At 41.9% G+C, this 18,655-nt stretch overlaps 1 protein-coding gene across 4 annotated transcripts in view; it reads left to right on the top strand.

The window, feature by feature from the left end:
• Positions 1–16,561, top strand: part of dhx58 (DEXH (Asp-Glu-X-His) box polypeptide 58) — a 43,241-nt gene extending 26,680 nt beyond the window's left edge. For all 4 annotated transcript variants that reach the window (XM_048560514.2, XM_048560513.2, XM_048560512.2 and 1 more), the window contains exons 10-14: positions 7,783–7,932; positions 8,728–8,889; positions 10,054–10,244; positions 13,655–13,748; positions 15,608–16,561. In XM_048560514.2, the coding sequence (XP_048416471.1) occupies positions 7,783–7,932; positions 8,728–8,889; positions 10,054–10,244; positions 13,655–13,748; positions 15,608–15,799 (789 nt within the window). In that variant the 3' untranslated portion in view covers positions 15,800–16,561. The remainder of the gene's footprint in view (positions 1–7,782; positions 7,933–8,727; positions 8,890–10,053; positions 10,245–13,654; positions 13,749–15,607) is intronic.
• The last annotated feature ends 2,094 nt before the right edge of the window (positions 16,562–18,655 follow it).

Below are 18,655 nucleotides of genomic sequence, written 5' to 3'. Positions count from 1 at the left end.
GCAGGCCGAGCAGGAAGGTTGATGTTTCGGGTCTGCATCCTTCTTTAGAAATGGGGCAGGGGAAGGGGATTCTGAAATAAATAGAGAGAGAGAGGGAGGCGGATGGAAGATAGATAAAGGATCAGATAGGTGGAGAGTAGACGGACAGGTCAGGGAGGTGAGGATGGAGCCAGTAAAGGTGAGTGTAGGTGGGGAGTTGGATGGGGCTGGTCAGTCAAGGGAAGACAGACATGTCAAGGAGGTGGGGATGAGGCTGATAGGTGGGAGGTGGGAGTGGGGATTGATGTGGGAGGAGTGGATAGGTGAGAGAAAGGATATGGCGGCAGGTACGAGCTGGGCTGGTTTCGGTATGCGGCCTGGGAAGGGGAGATTTTGAAGCTTGTGAAGTCCACGTTGATACCATTGACTGCAGGGTTCCCAAGCGAAATATGAGATGCTGTTCCTACAACGCTCGGCTGACATCGTTGTGGACTGGAGGAGGCCCAGGATGAGCACGTTGTCCAAGGATTGGGAGGGCGAGTTGAGGTGGTTCGCATCTGGGAGGTGCAGTCATTTGTCGCGAACTAAGTGTAGGTGTTCCACAAAGTGGGATCCAAGCCTCTGCTTGCTTTCCCTGATGTAGAGGGGACCACATCGGTAACAGCGGATACAGTATACCACATTAGCAGATGCGCAGCTGAACGTCTGTTTGATGTGGAAGGTCTTGGGGCCTGAGATGGGGGTGAGTGGGGAGGTGTAGGGGCAGGTGTAGCACTTCCTGCAGTTGCAGGGAGAAGTGCCGGGGATGGTGGCACTGGTGGGGAGTGTGGAGCGGACAAGGGAGTCATGGAGAGAGTGGTCCCCATGGAAAGCAGATACGGGTGGGGAGGGAAAAATGCCTTTGATAGTGGGGTCGGATTGTAGATGGCAGAACTACTGGAGGATGACGTGTTGGATGTGGCCACTAAGTCAGTTCTTTGAAGGGTATTTACTAAGTATTTTGATCAAAGTGTTCTGGCGTAACAATGCATTACTGTACTCGAAACTATTCACACATCACAGTGATTGATGCATTCAGAGACTATGGGATATAACATAAAACTCTACCTTTCTGTATCCTTTCTAAACACACAATCAAATGTTTCAAGGATACCGTTTTATTTTCACACCCTTTGTTCTTGTTCATAACCTGATTGTAGCTCATGTCTGAGACTGAACCCAATAATTCACCCCTTGCCAATACTGTTTCCTAAATTCAATAGATCCCTTCCAAAATGGCTACTTAAGAACTGCCAGTGGCAGAATTTCAGTGAAACTCAAATTACCTCTGGAACAGATATACAAAAAAATTAAACCAGCTAAGTAAATGCTTATTTGTAGAACAATGTAATTACATACAACAATTTCTTAAGTGATGAACCAATTTGTTGGGAGTGTCAGTGCAGAACACGGGGAAGTATAAAACTGAGGCACTGCCAAGTCACCATTGACAAAAAGTTGTAATTATACCAGGATGAGCTTTTGTGTTGCAATAGTAGTGCACCTACTTTTGATGCAGGAAGCCTGGGCTCAGATTTCATCCGCTGCAGAGGTGTGTAATAATAAGTTGATTAGAAAATATTATTATACCAGGCAAGGTTTACACAGGACATTTACATGATGAATTTGATAGAGGGATTATAAAAATATCTGTACGTTGTACGTTGCCCCTTAACAAATAGCTTCAGCCGTAGGATCCCTAATTTTTCCAGAAGCAAAAATCAGTAAAACTTATAAGATGGCACATACCAGTCTAAATTATCCCTTATACTTCAAAATGGAGCTCCATTATGACCGGTACATTGAAGTCCGATTATTACTAGTCTATTTACTGATTTTGCTCCTCAGGGCATTCATTTTGTGCTCCTTGTTCAAAGGTTATGTTGTGCTCGCTTAATATTTTCTCTATGTCAGCCATAGATTCACTGATTTCTACTGTAAATAACTTGCCCCAGTGTAACTACATCTTCTACAAGCCAATTCCCTCCTGTCCAGGAGACTTCATTGGCTCTTCCGACTGCCAATGGCAAATCATAGGATCATGGTCATACTTCATCTAACATTAACTCTAGCTGCCAATGGAAGCTTGGTTTTATAAAATAACTAATCAGTTTTGTGGAAGAGAATGTGACCCAAGGGACTTCTGGTACTGTTTGAGATGGTAGACAGTGCTTCCGCTATATCAATGAGGGAAGTAAATTGAAAATCTCCGACTGTCACTTTTGGGTGGACTTTGCAATTATACCTTCAGCTGTATTGGTCTCTTTCACCATGTGCTGTTTTCTTGCTGTCTGACGGAATATAACTCTCAAACTTCACTGCATAACGACAGTAATTTCTATTTTCATATCTATCTTATACATATTTAATGATTTTCATACTCTAAAACTAGCTTTAGATCTACCATGAATTCTACCTGGTGCCTGGCTGTGATCTGCACATTGCTGTTTCCTCTATTCCTGCTTAATGTCTGGATATGACTGACTTTCCCACAGGCAGAGCATTTTGTCAGGGAATGTCTTGTATTTCAATGGTTGGTGGCAACTTTGGCAACAGTAATATCTAGTTTTCTGACTCTGACACAGTGAATCTCAATATATGACCTGGATCACACTCAAATCTGGTGGAACTGTCCTGGTGGCTCAGAGAACATAAAATCATAAGATATAGGATAGAATTAGGCTATTCTATCCATTGAGTCTGCTCTGCCATTTGATAATGGGTGATACGTTTCTCAACCCAATTTCCTTGCCTTCTCCCTGTAACCTTGATCCCCATACTAATCAACAACCTATCTATCTCTGTCTTAAATATACTCAATGACTTGGCCTCCACATTCTTCTTAGATACAAGGCCTAAAACTGCTCACAATATTCCAAATGCAGTCTGACCCCAGCCTTCTACAGCCTCAGCATACACCCCTGCTGTTGTATTGTAGCTGTCTTGAAAAGAATGCTGACATTGTATTTGCCTTCTTAGCTGCCAACTGAACTGGCACATTAACCTTAAGAGAATCCTGGACTAGGTTTCTCAAGCCCTTTGTGCTTCAGATTCCAGACGCTTTTCCCCACTTAGAAAATATTCAATGGCTCTATTTATCCTGCCAAGGTGCATAAACTCACGTTTTCCCACATTGTATTCGATCTGTCACTACTTGGCTCACTTTCCTAGTCTATCCAAATCCTCCTGCAGCCTCCTCACTTCCTCGACACAACCTATCCCTCCACCTAACTTTGTTTCATCTGCAAACTTAACAACAAAACCATCAGTCACTTCATCCAGATTGTTAATGTATAAAGTGAATAGTTATGATCCCAACTGACCCCTATGGAATTCCAGTAGTTATTGGCTGCCATTTTGAAAAAGACCCCTTTATCCCTACTCTCTGCCTTCTGCCAATCAGCCAATCCTCTATCCAATACCTTGCCCCTAATACCATGGGTTCTTATCGTATTTAGCAACCTCCTGTGTGGCACTTTAACAATGCCCTTCTGGAAATCCAAATAGATCACATCCACTGAATGTCCATTGTCTAACTTGCTTGTTGTCTTCTCAAAGAAGTCAAACAGATTTGTCAGGTATGACCTCCCCTCGATGAAGACATATTGACTCAGCTTGATTTTACCTTGCACTTCCAAGTACTCTGCAATCCCATCTGAACAATGGACTCTTAAAATCTTACCAACAACCAACATTAGACTGACTGGCCTATAATTTCCAGTCTTCTGCCTCCATCCCTTCTTAAATAGGGGTGTTACATTAGCCACTTTCTGGTCCTCTGGGACTCTGCCTGACTCCAGTGATTCCTGAACCCTAACCACCAATGCCTCTACAGTCTCCTCAGCTCTCTCCTTTAGAACCTTGGGGTGTAGTCCATCTGGTTTGGGTGATTTATCCACCTTCAGACCTTTCAACTTTCCCAACACCACCTCGTTAGTGATGGCCACTACACTCACATCTACCCTTGACTCTCTTGAAGTTCCAGTATGCCACTGATGGCTACAACTGTGAAAAATGATGCAAAGTGTGTATTTGGTTCATCCACCATCTCTTTCTTCTCCATTACCACTCCTCCAGCCACATTTTCCTGCTGTAAAATGTGCACTCTTGACTCTCACTTACCTTTTATATGACTAAAAATAACTTGCAATCTTCTTTTATATTATTACCTAGCTTACCCTCAGATTTCATCTTCTCCCCTCCTTTTTTTTTAGTTACCCTCTGCTAGAAAAGCTTCACAATTCTCTGGGCTCACACTAATCTTCACCACATGGTGTGTTCTTTCTTTTGCTTTTGCCCTGTCCCTGACTTCCCTTGTCAGCCATGGTTGCCTCGTCCTCACTTCAGCATGTTTTTTCTTCATTTGGATGAATTTCTGCAGTGCCTTCCGAGTTACCCTCAGAAGCTCCTACCGTTGCTGCTCCACTGTCTTCTCTGTCAGGGTCTCCTTCCAATCAAGTCTGCCAAGTCTGTCCCTATTACACATCACCAGATCCAGAATTGTCTGTTCTCCAGTGGGCTCCACTACAAGTTGCTCCAAAACACAATCTTGTAGAAATTCCATGAATTCCTCTCCTTGAGACCCAAAACTAACCCAATTTTCCCATATTGAAATCCCCCATGATTATTGTAATAGTGCCTTTCTTACATGCCTTTTTGTAGTTACTGATTTATTTACTTCCCCACATTCTGACTACTGCTGGGAGGCCTGATCAAGGTTCCTATCAGGTTTTTTTTCCCTTTAAGGTTCCTCAACTCTACCTACACAGATTCTATACCTCTCAACTCTATATCACTTCTAGCTTTAATGATTTAACTTCATTTCTTATGAACAAAGCAGCCCCGCCTCCTCTGCCTGTCTGCCTGCCCTTTAGTTAGGACATTTCTCCTTGGATATTTTGGTCTCGGTTGTGATCCCCTTGCAGTTATGGCTCTGTGGTCCCAAAATATCATACCCCATCAATTTCAATCCACGCTATAAACATATTTACCTTGTTCCATATAGAGCGAACATCCTCAGTCCTGCATTATCTGCTCTGCTTCTCAAAGTTATCCCCTTATCTATGGTGCCTGAACATAGATTCTTGACCCTTTTTAAACTCTGTCATATTCCTTGTTCTGGAAGCTTTAATATCCTTGGTTGAGTCCAACCCCTGCCTTAATTTTTTAAATAATTTTCCATGCAACTGAACCCCCTCCAACCCTTCTCACCAACCCCCCCAACTCATCTCTGCTATTTAATTTAAACCCCTATCCCCAGGTCTAGTTATTCAATTGGCCAGGACCCTGGTCCCAGCATCATTCAGGTGGAGCCCATCCCATTAGAACAGCTCCCTCCTTCCCCAGTGCCCAGTTGCAATGTCCTATGAATTCAAACCTGTTTCTCCCACACCAGTACTTGACTCACACATTTAGCCCTTTAATCTTGTTGACCCTGTGCCATTTTGCTCGTGTCTCAGGCAGTAATCCAGAGATTATTATCCTTTTTGATTCTGGTTTTTAATTTGGCCCCGTGCTGCTCATGTTCCTTCAGCACAATCTGTTTCCTTTCTCTACACATGTCGTTGGTGCCTATGGCAACCGCAACAACTGAATCTTTCCCCTCCCATTCTATGTTCCTCAGTAGTCTGGATGAGATATTCTGAACCCAAGCATCAGATAGGCCACGCAGTCTTTGGGAATTTCAGTCCTATCCACAGAGAACAGTGTCTATTGTCCTGACTATACTATCCTAATTATAACTACATTCCTCTTTACTCCCCCATTTTGAACGGCTCCCTGTACTTGGTGTTACGGTGAGTTTTCTCAGCATCACCACCCTCTGTGCTCTCATCCACACAGGGAGCAAGAATCTCAAACCTGTTAAAGAAGTTCCAAAGCTGAGGCTCCTTCAGCACTACTTCCTGGATCCCTTTACCTGCCTCACTCATTGTCACACTCTCCTGTGCCTGACCACTGACCCAAATTGAGGTAGTTAGCCTAAGGGCTGTCACTACCTCCCGAAACTCAGCAAGCAGGTAACTCCACCAGCTCTGATGTGTCACAATATTCGAAGCTCTGACTCCAGTTCATCAGTTCTGAACCAAGTTCCTGAAGCAACCAACATTCGCTACAGATGTGGTCACTTTGAACCACAAAGAAGTTCACCAACTTCCACATCATGCAGGTGAAACGCATCACATGGCATCTCTATTTTATTTATGTGTTCTTAATTGGATTTTCAAAATTTCCTACTGGTCTTTTAGTTAGTAACCTGCCAATATTTTCCCTATTTACCTTCAATTTGAAGGTAATCGATAATAGATAGTCAAATTAGTAGCTATTACGAAATAATGAACTTACAGTTTACCTGTGGTCTCACTCTTCTGTGCTGGACCTCTGATGCTGTGCTTCAATTTATCCTGTTGAACAAATATTCCAAGCTATGAACCAAAAAAAAGCAAAAAGTACCTCTTCCCCTCTGCACTGAATTCCCGTGCTGCCTCTAAATTCCCTAAACTATATATTCACTCAGGCTGTGTCTCACTTCAGGTGTGATCTTTCTGACCGTGCAAAGCTTACTGACTGCATTTTCAACAGGCCCTTTCTTAAATGAAGGAGATCACTTGTAATTTTCAACTATCTCCATGATTATAGCATCATCATACGTCTCCTTCCACATCAGCTTATTGCTTTTGCTCAAAAGCTTGCCCTTAATTTTATTGTCCTTTAAACTGCCTGTGAACATGCCTTTAAAGTTAAAAACCGAAAAAATTTGCAGATGCTGTAAATCAAGAAAAAAAAACAGAAATTGCTGGAAAAGCTCAGCAAGCCCAGCAGTTTCTGTGGAGAAAAAATCAGAGTTAACATTTCGGGTCTGGTGACCCTTCCTCAGAACAGAGTTCTGTTTATGAGTTTTTCTTTATGCCCTTAAGGTTGATTTCCAAGTTGGTGCTAAATTCAATCACACCTAGTAACTGCTTCCTTTGAAGGAATACAGTTCTCAGTGCAGTCAGTCATACCATCATATGAACACAAAACTGAATTAATTTCAGCATATTCCATTGTATGTCTGACAAAAACGGCTTGCCACTACCTCAAGAGAGTCTGACTGATCATCACGAGGCAAGTATTCACTTTATTGTCATCTCCAATTATACTTACTCTCAGTCAGATGTGTAACCTTCATTCCTAATTACACCAGTTTTCTCTATTACATTTAGAATTTGCCCTTATTTCTGATTGCCCTTCAGTATGTTTTTCCTTTCAAATTACCTACTGTGCTGACTGATAATGTTTAATTTCTTCATTCCCTAACTTCTCAAATGAAATTTATGTAAGGAATTCTGACTTGTAACCATTCTCTCAGTTTTGCAGTCTGTAAAGTGGAGCGGAGACTACGCTCAGATCAGCCATGATCTTATTAAATGATACTGCAGGCTTGATGGGCCAAATGATGTACTCCTGCTCCTAAATCCTAGATTAGTATGTAACAGATTCGCTTGTCGATTCACAGCGAGCAGCCTTTAAACTACGGTAATTTTATTTTCACTTGCCCCCAGCAGAGAACCCAAAATCACAACATGCTCAGATCTTGCAATATACAATGAAATGTTTTTAATGACAAACATACCTCAGAACTAGATGAATGCACTTGCCTAGCAGTCTAACTTTCTGACATTTCGCCTGATTTGTATAGACCTTGTTATAGTGTGTCCAGACAAGTTAACCAGCACGTAATAAATTCAATGTTGAATGTTTTCTTGTGTGTTTGCAACATTACAGCAAGAACAGCATGAGGTCATTAGGAAATTCCGAAATGGCATTATCAACCTACTACTTGCCACCAGTGTTGCAGAAGAAGGCCTGGATATAAAGGAATGCAACATCGTCATCCGCTATGGTCTCATCAACAATGAAATTGCTATGATGCAGGTAAATCAATTGTTGGTACACAGAATGCTGTGCTCAGTCAGCGCCAATAAAAGAAAAGAGAACAAAGAACAGTACAGCACAGGAGCAGGCTGTTTGGCCCACCAAGACTGGCAACGCATGATACCTTTCTAAACTAAAAATCTTTTGTCTCTATGCTGTCAATATCACTATTCCCTGCTGTATTCGTACATCTGTCAAGGTGCCTCTTAAACCTTGACATTATATCCGCCTCCAATGTTTTATGTATTTACTAGATATGTCTTCGACACGTATGATCCTACAAGATTAATGAGCAGGTTATGTCCATTTGATCCTGCAAACTAGGTGAAAATGCAGGGAGGTAAGATGTAATGCTCTAACAAATTCCTTTCCAGTGGCTTTTGGTGATTCAGCCAACTGAAGAGGAAGTTAAATATATTTCATTGGATATATAAGACAAACCATGATACAAATGCTCAAAATATGATGGGGACCAGTGGTGCGTTTTTTATTTCATGCACAACTCAAAGAAATTACAAGTTAAAGATTGAGGTCATTGAACGAACCAATTAAGTAACATCAGCATATGGACTAGACTGCCATCTAGAGTAGAGGACAGTTGTTTCAGCAAAGATCAGAAGAGTGCAGGTTGGAGCTGGAATGCACTCTGTGCCTGCAAGTTGTTGTTGGATGCAGGTAACATATGAAAGGATGTTATCCTGTTCTTCCCTGTTAAAGGGACTGACAAGAGAAACTATCTTGAACCACTTGCTGTACACTCTTATATCATTGTTGCACTTTTCTTTCTTCTCCCAGGCCAGAGGACGAGCTAGAGCTGAGAACAGCATTTATTCAGTGGTTGCTAAAAAAGGCGGAAAAGAGATATCAAGGGAATTTATAAACGAGTGCCGCGAAGGCCTTATGAAACGTGCAATAGAGGCTGTGCAAGAAATGCCAGAAAGGGAATATCTCATCAATGTAAGACTCTTTAAATGATTTTGCAAAAACATAGTATTATTTTGCAACATTGTAATAGTGTGAATGTACTTGCTATGGCTTAGGAGCCTTGGCAATTCTGTACAGTCCAGCAATACAATTCGCGTAAATTATCTGAAGCCAGATAAACAAGCTTTACAAAGGGGAGAGGTAGAACCTAAGCAAGGAGTAAATGATTTTGGTGTGTCATTGTTTTGTGATCTAGATGTGTCAATTCACCAAGGATCAGGATGCGAATCACCTGACCAACTACCATGCAGAGCTCGGCAAGTAGCCTAGCATGCCAGGAGAGGCTGCATTCATTCATGAAGTGTGGGCATCCCTGGCTAGGCCAACATTTACTGCCCAACTCTAATTTCCCAAGAGTTAACCACATTGCTGTGGGTCTGGAGTCATAGCTTCCCTCCCTAAAGAACACTAATGAACCAGAGATAGTAGGAACTGCAGATGCTGGAGAATCTGAGATAACAAGGTGTAGAGCTGGATGAACACAGCAGGTCCAGCAGCATCAGAGGATCAGGAAAGCTGACGTTTCGGGTCTGGACCCTTCTTCAGAAAAGAAAGGTCTAGGCCCAAAACATCAGCCTTCCTGCTCCTCTGATGCTGCTGGACCTGCTGTGTTCATCCAGCTCTACACCTTGTTATCAACTGAACCAGACACATTTTTCTTATAGTTGATTCATGGTCATCATTAGACTTTTAATCAAATCCCACCATCTGTTACAGCAGGATTTGAACTTGGGCCCCACAACATTACCTGGATGCCTGGATTAACAGCCCAGTGATAATACCACTAGGCCGCCACTTTGCCTGTAATTGCATGCATGTTATGGACTTATCTGTTAAATAAATCCACATGAACTTTTCAATTAAAGATGCATGGTATTCAATCTATGTCAGTTAGCAATAACAAAAGAAAGCACATCTGAGGACTGATTGAGGGTTCAGATGAGAAAAGATGAGTGGGTACTTGAGTGGAGCAAAATTACCAGCATGGCCCGATTGGGCTGAATGGGCTGTTTCTGTACCATATGGCCTCTGTGATCCTTTATAATTCTAGCAAGTACTGTTACAGGAAAGGGTTGCCCATCTAGTTAGGAGATCAAATTGCTGCCTCTTTAACCTGAAGTGACTTCTCTCTTATAGATTCGAGACCTCCAGCAGGAAAGCATAGTCACCCGGAGAGTAAAAGAACAGAAGTATAATTCTGTAAGAATGGAAAATGATCCGAAAGATGTAAGATTTTTTTGCCGGAACTGCAATGAGGCTGTATGCCATGGCAGTGATATTCAAATCATTGAGGGCATGCACCATGTCAACGTGAATCCAAACTTCAAGTAAGTGTTTGTGACCATCTTTCCATTGCTTAAGTTTTAGTCCCAGCCACGTTTGGTGTGCCTTTATCTAGAATGTATGCTGTGCCAGCTATTCTTGCTTTTCTCCCTTTCTTTTCTAAACTCTGTCACAGCCACCAGGCATGTCTACCACACTGTCAATGAACTGTACATTAATATAACAAATGTAGTCACCTTTTAGTGTATCACAATTCAGATCAACAATCTTTTGTTTAAGTGGCTTAAAGTTTGTTGCACGTTATTGCTGAAGGTTCACTAAAGATAAAGAGAGAACATTCTTAACAAGACATCAAGGTTAAAATGAAGATAATTGAGACAAAAAAAAAGTAAATGAAGGATGTCCCAAATAGCCTCTGTGGTTTTCCATTGGGACCTGCTGTTTGCGTCCCTTGTTGCTAAAGTGAAGAGTTTACTATTTGAAGTCAGATCCAGCAGTGCCAATTGCTTCTGCAGTTGAATTGGCTGTGTTTTCTTATAAAGGTAGGCTCCCTGTGCAGGGAAAAAGAGAGAGAAGATCCCTGGGGGGTGTCTGATTTTGTAGATGTGGCCCTTTTAGTTATCAATCACTCTACAGCAGACAACTGTTTGAAAATGCCTCTCTACTTCATCCCTCTTCCTCACCCTCTTACTGCCCAGGGAGGAGTTTTCTTGCAGGGTGCTTCACAATGGAATCTCTCTTTTGGCTCTTGGTGGAAACTTATCTCTCGGCACAAGCCGTGTTCTCGGAGCTCTGCACACAGGCTGTTCAAAAGTCGAATATGGTGCTGTTAATTTTGAGGCATCAATTCAAAGAAGTCAAAGTATTGAATCCCCTTAAAGCACTGCCTCCTGTCTTCTGTTTCTCTCTGAAGCTAGAATTCTCACACATCCCATGTCTGTTTACCAACTGCTGGTATTTCCAGAGTCTTCACACATCTGGCCATGTCTCTCTGCAGTCCTCTTAGAGGTTATAGCTCTAGAGCCGGGTGCTTTATAGCAGCCATGTTTTTTTCACCTCGTCAGTTTTTTTTTCTATTTATTTTGTTGGATGTGGGCATCGTTGGCTGGTCAGCATTTCTTGCTCATCATGAGTCGCCCTTGAGAAGGTGGTGGTGAGCTGCCTTCTTGACTGCTATATTCCTCCCACAATGCTATTAGGGAAGGAATTCCAAGATTTTGACCCAATGGCAGTGAAGGAATGGCAATATATTTCCAAGTCAGGATGGTAAGTGACTTGGAGAGGAACTTGGAGGTGATGGTGTTCCCATATATCTGCTGCCCTTGTCCTTCTAGATGGAAGTGGTTGTGGGTTTAGAAGGTGCTAGCTGAGGATCTTTGGTGAATGTCTGCAGTGTGCATCTTGCACATAAGTACACACTGCTGCTGCTGAGCGTCTGTGGTGGAGGGAGTGGATGCTTGTGGATGTGGTGCCAATCAAGTGGGCTGCTTTGTCCTGGATGGTGTCAAGCTTCTTGAGTGTTGTTGGGGCTGCACCCATCCAGGGCAACTGGAGAAATTTCCATCACCCTCCTGATTTGTACCTTGTAGATGCTGGAAAGGCTTTGGAGAGTCAGGAGGTGAGTTACTCGCTGCAGTATTCCCAGCTTCTGGCCTGCTCAGTTGATGTGGTGAGTCCACTTGCATTTCTGGTCAATGGTTACCCCCAGGATATTGATAGTAGGGGATTTAGTGATGTCAGTGGGCAGTTGTTAAATTGTCTCTTATTGGTGATGGTCATAGCCTGGCATTTGTGTGGCACAAATGTCAATTTTTGGTTAGAGTCAAATTATTTTTATTTTATAAAAGAGATTGTAATGTTATAACTCCTTCAGTCATGACACCCTTGTATCTTCTTAACCAAAGAGCTGATTTTTGTGTAGACATAGTCTACAAACTGGCAAATGTCCTTCAGTATAAAAACAGGTAATACTGGAGATACCAAGCAGATCAGGCAGCGTCTGTAAAGAGAGAAAAAGAGCTAAGCTTCCAGTACTTCCATCAGAATGGAGAAAAGTTAGAAATATGTTGAGAATGCATAGTTAATTTTAAAACCTATGTGAAAAGTGATCTGGAAGAGCTTGAATGAGTTGGATGTTTTCTCTGTTGAACAAGATCACGCATTTTCTTGGAATTATGTTCAACAGTCTGTGGACTATGATTGACTTGCTAATTACTGAAGTCAAAAAGTTAACATGTTCTGTAAGATACCTGCAGTTTCTTTTTTTGTAAATCAAATGTCTTTGGAACAGCAAAAAAGGATAGTTTTCAGGGAGATAAAATTAGGTCTATTGCATTAATTACTGAACATTACCTGGTAGACCCAGAAGCAGTGAGTATGAAAGAGATCCCAGAAGCTTTAGTTTCTTCTGAAGCCTTGTTTCTTAGAAGACATCATTGGGAACTTATAAAGTTTCAGTATTCAGTAAACAGAGTGCCAGTATTTCTGTCTGTCTGGTGAAGCCTGAGGAGCTGGACCATGACCAATTCTCAACAACTTGAATCCAAGTTGATTGGAATCAGAACTGGACGTTTATCCTCAATCCACAATTATCAGGAATTTGGCTTCATCAACAGGAGTTCAGCAGATGTGAGAAATTATCACATTTTATACTTTGGTTCCAGGATTTGGCCCAAAGAACTCGTCTCTTCCTTTTTCCTTATTTTAAAAGAATCATCTCTGCAGAGACTTTTCTTTTTGTGTTGTGTGTGTGGCATTAATGGGATAATATTTTAATTTTGGATCATGGTTTGGGTGCTAATCATTAGTTGGCTCTGGCCTTAAGAGTCAGTTTTGTTCATAATACAAAGAATGTTTTGACACTTATTAAAGAAAACTGGTCAATGTTCTGTTTGTTTTGGATAGCAGGATTAAAAAGTGAAATTAACCATTTTTGGCAGGTGATTTAACAGTGCATCTGGTTGTGTAGTGGAGTTTGCTCATCAGTGTACCATTCCCATCACAGCCATAACAAGCATTATAGGACAAAAGAAAATATTGCAAATGCTGGAGATCAGGGTACAGGAAGTGCTGGAGAAACTGAGCAGGTCTGATAACATCCGTGAAGAGAGAAACAGAGTTAAACCTTAAAGTCCAATTGGACTGTTGAATCAATATCAAATCTGTTTCTGTCTCCACAGTTGCAGTCAGTTTCTCTAGCACTTTCTGTAAAAATGTAATAGGTATTGAGCAAGTGTAGGTGGTATCAGGAAGTAGTCAAAAAAGGAAGATATGTGGAAGGGAGAGATGAAATGACACGGTTTCATGGTGAAAAGTCCCCCAATTAATCCAATCCAAATGCAGATTAAAGTCAATTACAATCAGTGCTTCAACATTTTGCATGCCCTCATTATAACATATTCCAATTAAAAATAAATGTTTGTTATGCTTACTATTGCCTCTTTTGTTTTTGCAGAATTTACTATACAGTAGGTGGAAAAATAAAGCTTCCAAGAAAATTTGAGGACTGGGAACCAGGCGGAACAGTGAGCTGTCGCAAGTGTGGTCAGGTACGTAAAAACCTAGGCAGCTCAGCATAGCGACCAACCAGTCCCTGGTAGTGCAGAATTAGGTGGATGCCTGCTTTTGCAAAGTTAAAACCAGGCTCTGTGGGAAGCTGATGATGAGAAGTTGAAGATCCTGGGTAGTTTTACCAGAAGTATTCTTTCGTTGTAGGCACTTAGAGAAATAGTTTATGATTGCTATATAGTTTGATTCAACTAAGACTGTGTGGAATCAAACATGGGGTCTTCTTAGTCACTTTAACTCAGTATCACGCTCGCCATTGGGTGCTCACCTTAAGCAACTAAAATGTTTGTTATTTGTAAGCCCATGTTATGTATGGAAGGCATGTCTATTGGATGTAATGTCCATCAAACCACCAGAAATGATATCATAACACTATGCTTCATTTTCTTGATTATTCTTCTTCACTTTGGTCCACAAGGGCTGCTAGTTTGCGGGCACAGGATCAAATGTAGCTGGTGGGGGGCAATTTTTACAAAGGGTATCCATTAAAAGGCTGTCCCTGAGATTGCCATTCAATTAAAAGTGCACTAATAGCATTGACCACTGACCGTTGACACAGGGAGACAACAGCTTAGTGGTATTACTGCTGGACTGTTAATCCAGAGACCCAGGTAATGTTCTGGGGACCTCAGTTCAAATCCCGCCATGGTGGATGGTGGAATTTGAATTCAACACCAATCTGGAAGTAATGAGGTAAATAATGAACAGGAATCCATTGCCAATTGCCAGGAAAATAAAACTCATCTGGTTCATTAATGCCCATTATGGATTGTAATTGCTGTACTTACCTTGTTTGACCTGTGACCCAGACCCGCAGCAATGTGGTTAACTCTTAACTGCCCTCTGGGCAATTGGGGATGGGCAGTAAATGATGGCCTGGCCAGCGATGCCCACATCCCATTAATTTAAAAAAAATCCTGCCAAGGCTGCAGGGAGATGGAATGGTGTCTCCACATTGAAACCCTCCTCAAAAGGGTCAGTCAGTGTGTGGAGGATGTGGCGGAGCCAGGTGTGGCAGTCTGCAGGCATCAGAGGGGGCAGCCCTGTGCTGGTGGTGTTGGAGCTGGGTTTGGGGGAAGGCGTTTGTGGGGCACGGGGCGTTTGGAAAGGAGGTTCCCCAGGAAAAAGCTCTTACAATGCAGTTGGAGTTTGATTGTCAGTTTTCGGCTCCCATCACAGTCATAACAAACATTATCGGACAAAAGAAAAACATTGCAAATGCTGGAGATCAGGGGACAGGAAGTGCTGGAGAAACTCAGCAGGTCTGGTGACATCCATGAAGAGAGAAACCATAGATCGGAGGCCTGTTCCCTGTCTGGAAAAATCCTAGCAGCAGTAAATGACTGATTATTTGGCCACTGCTTCCAGTCAGTGAGCAGACAAACTCCCCTCATTCCTGCCTTTGCCAATATCACCAGTGGCTAGGCCACACAGTTCTCCTTTCTTGATACCTACTGGCAGCACTTCCTATTTCCAGCCTCTCGGCCGATCTTCAAAACGGTGGGTAAAATTCAGTTACGTGATTTCCTTTCAACTGACGTTTTTAAATTAAGAGATGGCTTCTACCCTGCAAACCAACAAAAAACCAAGTTGGATTCTGGATGGTTAACTTGAGATGCATGCATGAATGTTTGTTAGGCAGTCCCAACTCTCACACAGCCAGCACAGAATTGGTGCATCAAATATCCTCCTTCTGTGCTGGAACAATGCTATGATTCGAAAATCAGTTGCATGGTTCCCAAAAGCCTGATACTCTCTGGTATCTGGTCATTGCTGCACCTGAGTGATGTCTACTTTTAAATACTGTTCAAGCAGCTCTGTATGACTTTTCTCCACACAGGCCTGGGGTATGGAGATGATCTACAAATCTGTATCTGTGCCCAGTTTAAACATCAAGAATTTTGTGGTTGAGTTGCCAACTGAGAAAAGAACCTTCAAGCAGTGGAAAGGTGTCCCATGCCAGATGGAAGAGTTCAACTACCTAGAATATTGTGCAAACTGTCTTCCAGATCTCTTTGCAGATTCCTTCTAAAATTGAAGTTTGCTAAACGTTCTGTGCCCTCGGATGCAGTCGGGGTGTAATTGGACGGAACATACATTCTTTAGTTTGAAATAATCAGAAACATCTCATGAAAATAATCATGTTTAGTAATCATATAAGTTCTAAAATATTTACTACCTTAAACTGGATAAGGAGTAGAGTGAGATGCATATTTTAAGAATTAAATTGCTGTCTCTGTTATGTGGGGTTTATGACAATTGTTGAGTTCTTGAAATAGACGCTAAATATTAACAGTTTCTTTCTTCCATTATTCAAAATAAAAGCATGAATCATTTTCAGGGTGAAAGCCCCTACCTCATTGTCCTGAGGAAGTTGTAATAAACTGCTTATGAGTGGCTTTGTGGGCCATTTTGAAGGACAGTTAAGTTACCACTCTGCTCATGATAATTCCACTATTGTCAAGCTATCACAATAAACTTTAGTAGAATTTAATATATACTGTAGGGTTATGCACTTGATTAATCCTGAACTGTTTACACAACATAGCATGTTTGAGTACTCACCATTCAGCTGCACAGTCTACCAGTCAATCTGAGTGAATTTCAAATTGTTGTTTTGCAGAATTAGATTTCAAGTGCAGGGCTTGTTTGCTATCTGTGTTACTGTGGTTAATGTCAGGTGTCTTTTCACTTTTCATATGTGTGCTGAATTTATCTTCTTGTTACACTAAGTCGTGTAATTTTAAAGTTTATAAAATGTAATGGCCAATGCTTAAATCAATGAATGAATGATCAACAGACATTCTGCTTTGACTCGATCATTTTTCCATGTTTCGGGGAACCACATTCACCAGTTCAACTTTCTAACTGGAGTTCAACTTCCAAATTTGAGAAACAGTATTTTTTTCATCAAGACTACCAACCCATAGATTTTGCAAAATCAAAACATTCAAGGCTCAAGTGAGGATTTTATTTTCAGCCCAATGTGTGAATATCTGGGATTGTCTCACTAGGTTGATGAGATGGTAATGATGCTTGTCATAATCTCACCTCAGCTGAGATGAGGTTGTGTTGTCAAAATGTCCCCCTTGAGACAGTCCAAATAGCCTTCTTAGATCAACGGCAGGAAGATCATTCACACAGGGTTGGGGGCAAAAGAGATGATTCAACAACAATCTCAATGTTTCTCCGAATCTCTGCTGTGCTGACATCAATATGTGAGAAGTGCAGTTGTGACCAAAATGGCTATCCAATTTGCTTGCTTTAATCACATGGCTGAGATACTTGCACCTAAATCTTGCACTGATTAAGAACTTGAGAATGAGGAGCAGGAGTAGGCAATTGGCCAGCCATTCAAGATGATCATGGCTGATCTCTTCTCGGCCTCAACACCACCTTCCAGCTCAGTTGGCTGGACAGTTGACTTGAAATGCAGGGTAGCATCAACAAGTGTGGGTTCAATTCCTGCAATGGCTGGGGTTACCATGAGTGATTCATCTCAACCTCTCCCCTTGCCTGAGGTGTGTTAACCCTTGGGTTAAACCACTACCAATCATCCATCTCTAATAAGAGTGTAGCCCAATGATCTGGTAAGTTTACAGTGACTTTGCCCTTACCATAACCCTTCAATCCATTACTCATAATAAATCTACCTCCTGTTCAAATTTACTTAGTGTTCCAGCATCCACTACTCTGAAGTAATGAGTTCCACAGATTCACAATCCTTTGAGAGAAGTCATTTCTCCACGTCTCTGTTTTAAAACTGCTACGCTTTATCCTAAATCAATGATCTGTCATTCTAGATTGCCCCACCAAAGGAAACCACCTTTCTACATGTAGGAGCAAATTACTGCAGACGCTGGAATTTGAATGAAAACAAAAATTGCTGGAAATCACAGCGGATCAGACAATATCTACAGGGAGACAGCGAGCTAATATTTCAAGTCTAGATGACTCTTCATCAGACTCTTCTACACGTACTGTGTCAATCTCCTTTAGATTGTACCAAATCTGAGCAACTAGTGATGACTTTAGTTGTTGGTTACGTAGCAGTTATGTTTGCAATGTTGACCCAGTGCTGTGCCATAATTGAGCACTCGGTGCTTTTGAAAGAAGGATAGAACACAGAACGTAGAACATTACAGCACAGTACAGGCCCTTCAGCCCTCGATGTTGTGCCGACCTGTCATACCAATCTCAAGCCCATCTAACCTACACTATTCCATGTATGTCCATATGCTTATCCAATGACGACTTAAATGTACCTAAAGTTGCGAATCTACTACCGTTGCAGGCAAAGCGTTCCATTCCCTTACTACTCTCTGAGTAAAGAAACTACTTCTGACATCTGTCCTATATCTTTCGCCCCTCAATTTAAAGCTATGCCCCCTCGTGCTCGCTGTCACCATCCTAGGAAAAAGGCTCTCCCTATCCACCCTATCTAACCCTCTGATTATTTTATATGTTTCAATTAAGTCACCTCTCAACCTTCTTCTCTCTAATGAAAACAGCCTCAAGTCCCTCAGCCTTTCCTCGTAAGACCTTCCCTCCATACCAGGCCACATCCTAGTAAATCTCCTCTGCACCCATTCCAAAGCTTCCACATCCTTCTTATAATGCGGTGACCAGAACTGTACACAATACTCCAAGTGCGGCCACACCAGAGTTTTGTACAGCTTCACCATAACCTCTTGGCTCCGGAACTCGATCCCTCTATTAATAAAAGCTAAAACACTGTATGCCTTCTTAACAGCCCTGTCAACCTGGGTGGCAACTTTCAAGGATCTGTGTACATGGACACTGAGATCTCTCTGCTCATCTACACTACTAAGAATCTTACCATTAGCCCTGTACTTTTCCTTCTGGTTACTCCTACCAAAGTGCATCA

The sequence above is a fragment of the Stegostoma tigrinum genome, chromosome 31 (genome assembly GCF_030684315.1).
Source record: "Stegostoma tigrinum isolate sSteTig4 chromosome 31, sSteTig4.hap1, whole genome shotgun sequence".
Taxonomy (NCBI): Eukaryota; Metazoa; Chordata; class Chondrichthyes; order Orectolobiformes; family Stegostomatidae; genus Stegostoma; species Stegostoma tigrinum.
The sequence above is the reverse complement of the archived record's forward strand: the minus strand, read 5'-3'. Positions and strand labels throughout refer to the sequence as shown.